At 43.7% G+C, this 11,795-nt stretch overlaps 1 protein-coding gene across 2 annotated transcripts; it reads right to left on the minus strand.

Annotated features, from left to right (window-relative positions):
• Positions 1-415: 415 nt before the first annotated feature.
• On the minus strand, positions 416-2,754 carry LOC123402111. Of its 2 annotated transcripts, none has more exons than XM_045095991.1 (2): positions 2,460-2,754; positions 416-865 (listed from the first exon to the last, which is right to left on the minus strand). In XM_045095991.1, exon 2 carries the CDS (start codon positions 845-847, stop codon positions 581-583), a length of 267 nt encoding a protein of 88 aa, XP_044951926.1. In that variant the 5' UTR covers positions 848-865; positions 2,460-2,754; the 3' UTR covers positions 416-580. The 2 variants fall into 2 exon arrangements, with proteins under 2 accessions (XP_044951926.1, XP_044951927.1); XM_045095992.1 differs by lacking the exon at positions 2,460-2,754 and adding an exon at positions 1,612-2,201.
• Between the last annotated feature and the right edge of the window lie 9,041 nt (positions 2,755-11,795).

Here is an 11,795-nt window from a genome sequence, read left to right on the forward strand (position 1 = left end):
AGAGGCAGAGAGATAAAGTGTGATGCCGAGAAAAGGGTGACCTCGTTCGTGGGTTGAGTCAGAGCACTTTCTTTTGGCCGTGGATCTTGAAGGTACGCTGAGTAGGAGTTTGATTTTGGGCTGCTGCGGGCGTGGTTATCGTGCGATGGTTGTGTACGAGGAGAGAAGGTGGGGCATCCAAGAGATTGAACCATCACGACTGCACATCCTCCTTTAATAGTATAGAATCAGCCGACGGATGGGTAGCAGTCCCCATAATATATCAGTCTAGATCTCTTTAGCACTATAAAAAGAAAATCTTAATCGCCTACAGACTACCTTACAGTTAAGAACAAAACAGAAGGTGTGAGATTGTAAGAATTGGAACCATAAGCACGTTTACAGCAACTAGTTCGTGTATCATACCACAGTCCACTGTACAATTGTCTCCATTTCCTTCCCAAATATTTCAGTTTAAACATATGAAACACAAGCACTGGAGTACATCCCTTCCACCCCTAGACCAAGACAGCATGAAGGGTGAAGAACTTCAGAAGAAGAAAAAAAACACACTTATGTATGCATGCTTAGGCGTCAGTGATCACACAGTTGCAGTGTTCTTCGGGGGGCACGGTGTGCATATGGCATCAAGAGTTGACGGGTACGAGATCGAGATCAGATTCGATCTGCACTTCGCTGCCCCATCGTCACGATATCCGTTTGCTCCAGGGGTGGTGCTTGGTGGGTTGACCTTGGGGTTCAGGAGCGATGTCTCAGGGAGGGACTGAGAAATTGCGATCAGTGACCGGCGAGCAGTTTCCCGGGTGAACTCTGCTTCTGCTGCTGCTGCTGCTGCAGGCGAGGCCATCAACCGAAGTACTAAATGCTGCATTTCAAGTGTAAAAGGAAGGACGCCAGAGGTCAGAATTCTAGACTTACAATCTGAAGAATTTTGAAGAAATGAGAGAGCCGAGAAACAAAGGCAGATTCATTAGTAGTTTATTTTATTTCAGGTATGATCAAGAAACGGAGCAAATTCACTATGTAGCTTTGGAAAGGAACACCTAAATCTGCATTTTGTGGCGATGCGTTTGTTTATCACTAAGCCACAAGATGCACTAAACAGAAAAGAGTTATTATATTTATTAACCCTGGTGTTTGATACTTTGATCCACCTGGATCCTAAACGATCAAACTATCAAGCCTTTCGAAAATGCAGGAAAAAGAATCATAGACGTAAATAAAGCTACAAAATAAAAGTTGATTAAAAATCATATAAACTAGTATGAATGTCTGTATCCAGTGCCAATATGACAGGATGAAAACACTTTCAGTTATCTCTTGTATTATTGTACAAAAACACAATTAATCATCTTGATTGACAAAAAAATTGCGATTCTGAACTTTATATATCACCCACGTCCATGAATCATCTCAGATTTCTTCAAATTTCACAAGACAAACCATCCTCCGAACCTTTGGAGGTTTATTTTCCAATATTTAGCATGGGCGACTAGAATTCGCTGCACCCATCAAATTAGAACCCACGCTAATTCTACATGTTGAGAATTAACCATTCATCATGTCATGTTTATCAAATGAACAGTCTGCTATAGTGCCAGACCAACTAACCTGGAATACGGCTGGGTATGTGCTAAGAAATGACCGGAGATGTCACACACTTTCGGCCCTTTGAACTTGCTAGAAGAACCAACCTCTAGCCTCGTTAGTTCCTTTGATGGATCTCCAACGAAGCTAGTGGTTGCTTCTTCCAACAACCAACCCCCATGGCAGAGAGATATGCCTTGCTTTTATACGTACTACGAGGAGAGAATAGATCATGCTTTATTTGATCTATTATTACTTAATTATAGACAAAAAGAAGTGGAAATCCATGTTTCAACAACAGCCGTCCATCGAACAGAGCCAAGCCAATAATAGCAAAGACTTGGACACCCGGCCTTTCACCTAATTTTGGATCAACGGCACAGCCGAAAATTAGCCTTCCACACGCAGCCAGAGCAAAAGATACCACGAGTTTCACACTTGACAGCCTAACAGAATCCGAGCATCCTCTGTAGACCTCTACCGGCCACACCGATTCCGTGATCCATGGTGCAGATTGAGACCAAACTTTCTGTAATAGAACTGAACTGAAAAGCTCTAACAGCGGCTTGTGATAATTTCATTGCTGGACAAAGAAGAAACTACTATCCCATCTCTGCTTGATAGCATGATCCCGCTGATGACCGCTACCGGAGATCGCTGATCCTTACTGCATATGATCGATCGAACAGCTCCTCAACTCGGCACCCGCCCGCCCGCCCCCAAAGCAAGAACCCGCGGAATCCTGATTTCAGCGGCGGTAATTCGGGCTTTGAGGTTTGATCGAGGACGCAAGAAGGGACAAACAAAGAATCGAGCGAAGGAAGAATCCATACTGAGATGGGTGCGGGGCTTTGGAGGAGAAAGGGACTCACCGGAGACGAGCAGGGGAGGAGACCTGTGGAGGACGGAGAGAGGCGAAGACGAAGAGAGATCGTCGGCAGGCTTCGGCAAGGCAATAGTCCAAGACACACGCGCACCCACACTCGTTGACGTTTTCTCCAATATAACACACCTGATCTCGCGGGCGGCGTATCCCCGCCCGGCTCGCGCCTGGCCGCACGTTCCGAGATGGACGGCCTGAGATCGGCGCCGGGCTTTACGCCGCCCGGCCGGCCTCTCGCTGTCTTTACCGGATAGGGATTGCCACGCTGATCGCGAGATTAATCGTATCCAATTCTACCGTCTCCCATCTACTACTTGTACTAAAAAGTTTATTCAGTGGATTTCAAGTTGCACCGGGGGACGCACACGCTCGCTGGATGGCACGTGGGCCCACCTGGCCGGGTACGTTGGGGCCGGTGAAACTGTCGGTGAGTTCGTTTCCGTGCGTAGGTTTCGGGGCCGGTCTGGTCGGGCCGACGGACAGCTGCGTAGTTTGAGTTGGTTTGCGTTGAGTTGCATGGTCGCCGTGCAGGACAGTTCGAGAAGCGCGGTCGTCGTCACGTGCACCCATGTGTCGCCGCACTATTGGAGGACTCCGCTATGCACATTCTCGTCTTCTTGGATGGCCTGCTTTTCCTTCTTGTGTCTTACTCAGAACTCAGTCTCACTATTCATCGGAATCCCACCTTTACGGTCAACTCCAACGCACCATTTCATCCGGACGTCTGTTTGGTCTAAATTTTATCCATTTGGGACGACAATAAGATTGTCCATGTCCGGATCGGTCTGTTGCTGGGTCGGTGCGTCCAACGTGCGGCCGCACCTCAAATCGTCCGGGACCATAGAGCATTTAAAAAAAGTTGGAATAAACAAAAAATACCAGAAAAATGTAAATAAAACACAGACATTAATAATTATATATTAATAAAACATTGTTCAACGATACACGACCCACAGTCCTTAATTAACATAATTAAAAAGACAGATAAAATGGGTCGCCCCGCGCTGCTGCTGTGCCCTTCACCGTCTTCAGGCGCCGCCGTTGCCGTCATCGTCGCCAGTGAGGTCGATGTACGACGGCATCGTCCAGAGGTGGGCTGGCGGCCCGTGGAAGGTTGACGGCGCTGGCGGCGCCTGCACCACCTCCCCGCATGGCGATGGCTCGTGTTCCGATGACTGCGACGGCGTGGGGCACCAAGGCTCGGCTCCCACTCCCTGGGCCATCTCCATGCTCGTGCACGACCACGTCCAGCGCTGCCCACCAGATTCGTTAGGGAACGCGACCACTGGCTGCTCCTCCACTACTAGGGAAAACCTTACACACAAAAGCTTACCAGTAGCGCTGTTTTAAAGGAGGCGCTGCTGCTATTTAGCAGTAGCGCGTGTAAAAAAACAACGCTACTAATAAACTCATATCAGTAGCGTGGCAGTTATAAAACGTGCTACAACTATAATTGCCACACCATTCCCGACAGGCTAGGTATAGTAATAGCGCCCTTCCTAAACCAACGTTGCTACTATTCTACTTAGTTGTAGCGCTTGGCACCAACCCGCACTGCTGCTATGCCCACCTTATCCACCTTGTGCGCTCACTCTCTCTTCCTCACTCCCGGCCCCTCAGCCCCCCTCACACCGTCGCTCCCTCTCTGCCCCCCGTCGCTCGCCGCCGCCGTCGCCTACCCGTCCTTCCTCTGCCACCGTCACCTCCCCCTCCTTCCCGGACTCGGTAATCCTCCCCTCCTCCCCGCCCCACCTCCTCCGTCCTCCCTTCACTCCTCCATTCGCCGTCGGCCGGCCCCTCCTCGCTCCGCCTTCCTCCTCCGTCCTCCTTCCTTCTCCCTCCTTTAGTCACCCCTCCTTCTCCCTCCTCCCTCCTCCCCGCCCACCTCCTCCGTCCTCCATCCACTCCTCCATTCGTCGTCGGCCGGCCCCTCCTCGCTCCGCCTTCCTCCTCCGTCCTCGTTCCTCCTCCCTCCTTCAGTCGCCCCTCCTTCTCCCTCGTCCCTCCTCCCTGCTACATTTTGATTTAGTAGGCTAGTTGATATTTTTTTGTTGATATGCAGCATTTTGATTTACTTAATAGTTTGTAGTTGATATATAACAATTTTAATTTAGTATGATTAACTGATTAGTAAAAATTTAGACATAGTTGATAGTTTTTAGTTGACATAAGCCTCTATTCATATATAACACTTTGATTTATAATAGTTTCTAGTTAACTGAATTATTACTAGGGGTTTAGTATATTGTTTTTAGATATAGTTGATAGTTTCTAGTGATCATGAAACTATTTACTCATTTACTAGAATGAACATGTCATATTTGTTAATACTACTCAAATACATGTTGATCGAATATATTTTGTTTATGTAGAAATCAAGTATTTGCCCCTGCCTCATTGTTGCTGGCTACGCCTATAGGGATTTCCTTGGCAAATATGCAAAGGATTCCCCCCGGTCTTGGAGCCTTGCGTTGGTGTTCCCTTCAAGAGGAAAGGGTGATGTAGCACATCGGCGGTAAGTATTTCCCTCAGTTTGAGAACCAAGGTATCAATCCAGTAGGAGGATCGCGTCAAGTCACAAGTACCTGCACAAACACAAAGAGCTTGCACCCAACGCTATGAAGGGGTTGTCAATCCCTTATATATTGTTTGCAAAGTGAGAACTGAAAGCAAAAAAGTAAACAAAGCAAAGTAAAAGTAAAAGTGGAGATGATAGTTGTGAATAGACCCGGGGGCCGTAGTGTTCACTAGTGGCTTCTCTCATGAAAGCAAGTAGACGGTGGGTGAACGAATTACTGTCAAGCAATTGATAGAACCGCGCAAAGTCATGACGTTATCTATGGCAATGATCATACATATAGGCATCACGTCCAAAACAAGTAGACCGATACTTTCTGCATCTACTACTATTACTCCACACGTCGACCGCTATCCAGCATGCATCTAGTGTATTGAGTTCATAAGAACAGAGTAACGCCTTAAGAAAGATGATATTATGTAGATGGACAATCTCAAATCTATGATGAAAACCCATCTTGTTACCCTTGATGGCAACAATACGATGCATTCCTTGTAGCCCCTTCTGGCACTGGGAAAGGTCACCGCACGGTATGAACCCAAAACCAAGAACTTCTCCCATTGCAAGAATCATAGATCTAGTTGGCCAAACAAAACCCAAGACTCGGAGAGACTTACAACGATATCAAATCATGCATATAAGAAATCAGCAAAGACTCAAATATAATTCATAGATAATCCGATCACAAATCCACAATTCATCGGATCTCGACAAACACACCGCCAAAGAGGATTACATCGGATAGATCTCCATGAAGATCATGGAGAACTTTGTATTGAAGATCCAAGAGAGAGAAGAAGCCATCTAACTACTAACTACAGACCCGTAGGTCTGAAGTGGACTACTCACGAGTCATTGGAGAGGCAATGATGTTGATGTAGAAGCCCTCCAGCTCCAAAGTACCCTCCGGCGGGGCACCGGGAAGGGTCTCCAAATGAGATCTCGCGGAAACGGAAGCTTGCGGCGGCGGAAAAGTGGTTTCGTGGATGCCCTGATTTTTCTGGGACATTAAGGAATAAATAGGCCAAAGAGCTAGGGCAGGGGAGCTCTAGGGGGGCACAAGCCTTGTGGTCGCGGCCCCCTGGCCGCGGCCATAGGGCTTGTGGGCTCCCTGTGGGCCTCCTGCCTTGGCTCTCAAGTCCCCCGATCTTCTTCTGTTGTGGAAAAATTTATTTCGGGGATTTTATTCCGTTTGGACTCCGTTCCAAAATCAGATCTGAAAAGAGTCAAAAACACAGAAAAAACAGGAACTGGCACTTGGCACTGAATTAATCAGTTAGTCCCAAAAAACATATAAAAGGTAAATAAAACATCCAAAGTTGACAAGATAACAACATGAATCCAACAAAAATTATAGATACGTTTGAGACGTATCAAGCATCCCCAAGCTTAACTCCTGCTCGTCCTCGAGTAGGGAAGTGATAAAGAATGAATTTTTGATGCTTTCATGCTACCTAGCATAGATGTCCTTTGTAGCTCCTCTTATGTGACATGAATGTTCAGATCCGTTAGATTCAAAACAATAGTTTGCTATTGACGTGGAGACAATAATACTTCAAGCAAACTAGCAAGGTAATCATGAACTTTCAAAATAACAAGGCCAAAAGAAAGTTATCCCTACAAAATCATATAGTCTCGCTATGCTCTATCATCCTTGCACAACGAATTTAAATCACGCACAACCTCGGTATTGGCCAAGTAATTGTTTTCACACCTTTACTTTCTCAAACTTTTCAACTCTCACGCAATACATGAGCGTGAGCCATGGTTTTAGCACTATAAGTGGAATGGAGTGTGGTGGAGGTTGCAAGGCAAACAAGGAGAAGATGGTCACATTGACTAAGCATATCAATGAACAATGGATATGCTCATCAATAGATATCATTGTGAATGAGTAGGGATTGCCATACAAATGATGCACTAGAGCTAAGAGTAAGTGAAAGCTCTTAAAGAAAACTAGTGGGTGTGCATCCAACTTGCTTGCTCACGAAGACCTAAGGCAATTTTGAGGAAGCCCATCATTGGAATATACAAGCCAAGTTATATAATGAAAATTTCCCACTAGCTATATGGTGGTGACAAAACGAGAGACTCTCAATCATGAAGATCATGGTGCTTAATATGAAGCACAAGTGTGGAAAGGAGATAGTAGCATTGTCCCTTCTCTCTTTTTCTCTCATTTTTTTTGTGGGCTCTTTGGCCTCTTTTTTTGGTGGGCATCTTTGGCCTCTTTTTGTAAATGGGCTTCGCTGGCCTCTTTTATTTCCTCACATGCGACAATGCTCCATCAATGATGATCATCACACTTACAACTCAAAAGAGTAATGATGACTCTATATGGAATGCCTTCGGTAGTGTACCGTGACAATGATCTAGCATGGCATAGACATCAATGGAAACATCATGCTAGCTATCTTATGATCATGCAATGGCAATGTAGAAGTGGTGGCACATGTCATGGTGGTAGTTGCATGACAATATATCTCGGAATGGCTTTGAAGAAGCCATAGTAGGAAGGTATGGTGGCTGTTTTGAGGGAGGCTAATGGTGGGTTTTATGCACCGGCGAAAGTTGCACGACACTAAGAAGATAGTGATGGTGGAAGGTGAAAGTGCATCTAAACCATGGACTCAACATTAGTCATGAAGAACTCATATACTTGTTGCAAAAGTTTTAGTAGTAATCGAAACAAAGCATTCAACGCATACTCCTAGGGGAAGGGTTGGTAGGTATAAACCATCGCACGATCCTGACCGCTACACAAAGGATGAAAATCAATAAACTAACCATGCTCAGACTTCATCACATAGCGGTTCACCATACGTGCATGATACGGGAATCACTAACTTCAACACAACTATTTCTGGATCTACAACACCTTACTAGTATAGCTTCAATATTACCACAACCACAACTCAAAACTAATTGAGATGAATCATACTTCTCTAACTACTCAATGCACATGAAGGTGGAAGTTTTCATATCCCTTTGGATAACTACCCCTTTTGAGACTAATTTCATAGCATAAGCCAACTACCAAGCCCCGCACCGCTGTGCTCTAAAAGATATAAGTGAAGCACATAGAGCAAAATCAACTAGCTCTAAAGATATAAGTGAAACACATGTGAGTTGAATTGCCTAACCAGAGGATATAAGTGAAGCTCGACAAAATCACGGTGAGTGCATGTCTCTCTCTCTAGGTGTGCAGCAAGGAAGATTGTGACACAACAAAAATAAAAGACTCCTATGATACAAGACGCTCCAAGCAAAACACATAACATGTGGTGAATAAAAATATAGCCCCAAGTAACGTTACCGATGGATTGAAGACAAAAGAGGGGATGCCTTCCCGGGGCATCCCCAAGCTTAGGCTTTTTCGACATCCTTGAATCAACTTGGGGTGCCTTGGGCATCACCAAGCTTGATCTCTTGCCACTCTTTATCTCTTTGTCCATAAGAACTTCATCGAAAACTTGAAAACTTCACAACACGAAACTTAAACAGAAACTCTGATATCATTAGTATAAGAAAGCAAATCACCACTTCCTTAGGTACTGTAGCAAACTTAAATTCTACTTATGTTGATGTTGGGTTACTGTATTTTCAATCTTCCATGGCTAATACCCCCAGATACTATCCATAGTTTCATCAAAATAAGCAACCTACTCAACAAAAATAGAATCTGTTAACACCAGACCAGTCTGTAGCAATCTGTATACTTCGTATACTTCTGGTACTCCAAAAATTCTCAAAAATTACGATAGTCTGAAGAATTTGCGTAGCAATTAGCAACAAAGAATCAACTCAAAATCTGTTACAGAAAAAAAAATGAAAATTATTTTCGTGAGCACAAAGTTTCTGTCTTTTCCAGCATGATCAAACGATCATCCCCAAGACTAATCATAAAGGTTTTACTTGGCACAAACGCAAAAGAAACAGAAAAAGCACAATCATAACAGAATTATGAAAGTGTGGAAAACAAAAAACAGAAATAAAAAAGGATAGATTCGTTGTGTTGCCTCCCAACAAGCGCTATTGTTTAACGCCCTTAGCTAGGCAAAAGGTGATGGAATCACGTATAGTCATCTTTGGTGCTCAAACCATAAGTAGCCCTCATCATAGATTCATAAGGCAATCTTATTTTCTTTCTAGGAAAATGCTCCATGCCCTTCTTTAGAGGAAATTGAAATCTAATATTCCCTTCCTTCATATCGATGATAGCACCAATAGTCCTTAGGAAAGGTCTACCAAGAATAATGGGACATGAAGGATTGCAATCTATGTCAAGTACAATGAAATCCACGGGTACATAGTTCTTATGCACAATAATAAGAACATCATTGCTACTTCCCATGGGTTTCTTGACAGTAGAATCCGCAAGATGCAAATTAAGAGAACACTCTTCAATCTCATGAAAACCAAGAATATCACATAAAGACTTTGGAATCGCGGAAACACTAGCACCCAAATCACACAAAGCATTGCATTCATAATTTTTGATTATGATTTTGATAGTAGGTTCCCACTCATCATGAAGTTTTCTAGGTATAGAGACTTCTAATTCGAGTTTCTCTTCAAGAGATTTCATCATAGCGTCTAAGACATGTGCGGTAAAGGCTTTGCTTTGGCTATAAGCATGTGCAGAGTTTGCAATGGATTGCATCAAGGAAATGCATTCAAACAAGGAGCAACTATCATAATTGAATTCCTTGAAATCCAAAGTGTGAGTTTCATTACTACCCAGTATTTTGATTTCTTCTACTCCACTCTCCACACTTTATCATCAAGATAGGTGGACTTCGAATCATTGGGGCGGTTTTCAACCAAAGTGGATTCATATCCAGCCCCTTCATCAATAGGTTTGACACGCGAAAACAAAGATTCAAGAGGAGTCACACCAAGCACTTTAAGATCTTCGTGATTTGCATCACTAGAACGCCCCCTTTTAAACCATTCATGCTTAGCGCGAATTTGGGCGGTTCTTTCTTTGCTCTCATTCATGGAGACACGCATAGCTTTTAAAGTTTCATCCAAGTTAACCTTGGGAGGAGCACATCTAACTTTCAAAGCATCAATATCACAAGACATCCTATCAACGCTCTTAGCCAAATCGTCTATTTTGAGTACTTTTTCCTCTATGGATGCATTGAAAATCTTTTGAGAGTTGATGAACTCTTTGATATTACTCTCTAAATAAGAGGGTAATCTGTTGTGATTTCCATAAGTGTTGTTGTAGGAATTGCCATAATTGTTAGAGGAGTTACTAGGAAAAGGCCTAGGAACATAGTTTCCTCTAAAAGCATTGTTGTTGCCCAAATTGTTCCTACCAACAAAATTAACGTCCAAACTAGCGTTGCTACTCTTAATCAAGGAAGATAGTGGCATGTCATTAGGATCTAAAGGAGCATTTCTACTACCAACCAAGTTCATCAACTCGTCCATCTTAGCACTAAGCGAGTTAATTTCTTCTATAGCGTGTACCTTTTTGCTAGGAGGTGACCTTTCAGTGTGCCACTGAGAGTAGTTGGTCATGATATTGTCTAGGAGTTTTGTAGCTTCTCTTAACGTGATTTCCGTGAACGTTCCACCTGAGGCGGAGTCCAAGATATTGCGAGAAGCAAAATTCAAACCAGCGTAAAAGATTTGTATAATCATCCACAAACTCAAGCCATGAGCGGGACAATTTCTAATCATTAACTTCATCCTCTCCAAAGATTGTGCAACATGTTCATGATCAAGTTGCTTGAAATTCATGATATCGTTACGGAGAGAGATAATCTTAGCCGGCGGAAAATACTTGGATATGTAAGCATCTTTGCACTTATTCCAAGAGTCGATACTATTTTTAGGCAAAGAAGAAAACCAAGTTTTTGCACGATCTCGCAAAGAGAACGGAAAAAACTTTAATTTAACAACATCATTATCCACATCTTTCTTCTTTTGCATATCGCAAAGTTCAATGAAAGTATTAAGATGGGATGCGACATCTTCACTAGGAAGGCCAAAAAATTGCTCTTTCATAACAAGATTCAGCAAGGCAGCGTTGATTTCATATGATTCCACACTAGTGGCAGGAGCAATCGGAGTACTAATAAAATCATTATTATTAGTATTCGATAAGTCGCAAAGTTTGGTGTTTTCAGCCATGATGACTTCAACAAACAAACAAGAACACAAGAAAGCAAGAAAACTGGCAAAGGAAAACGGCAAAAGGCAAAAGAAAACGGCAAAGGAGAAAGGCAAATGAAAATGGCAAATGTGAAGTGGGGGAGAGGAAAACGAGAGGCAACTCGCAAAAAAGGTAAATGCAAGAGATGAGTTTGTGACACTTACTTGGATAGATGTTGACTTGATCTCCCCGAACACGGCGCGAGAAATTGGCGTGTTGACGGGAGATTATTCTTGTCTTGATACTCCTCGGCAAGCGGTCCTCCCCGGCAACGACGCGAGAAATCCTTCTGATGCTGGCTACGCCTATAGGGATTTCCTTGGCAAATATGCAAAGGATTCCCCCGCGGCCTTGGATCCTTGAGTTGGTGTTCCCTTGAAGAGGAAAGGGTGATGTAGCACAGCGACGGTAAGTATTTCCCTCAGTTTGAGAACCAAGGTATCAATCTAGTAGGAGGATCGCGTCAAGTCACAAGTACCCGCACAAACACAAAGAGCTTGCACCCAATGCTATGAAGGGGTTGTCAATCCCTTATAGATTGTTTGCAAAGTGAGAACTGAAAGCAAAAAGTAAACAAA

Source organism: Hordeum vulgare, chromosome 6H, assembly GCF_904849725.1.
Source record: "Hordeum vulgare subsp. vulgare chromosome 6H, MorexV3_pseudomolecules_assembly, whole genome shotgun sequence".
Lineage (NCBI taxonomy): Eukaryota > Viridiplantae > Streptophyta > Magnoliopsida > Poales > Poaceae > Hordeum > Hordeum vulgare.

Bases quoted from the DNA above. Each gene is read 5' to 3' on its own strand.
- LOC123402111 (XM_045095991.1), bottom strand. From the start codon at position 847: ATGGCCTCGCCTGCAGCAGCAGCAGCAGCAGAAGCAGAGTTCACCCGG.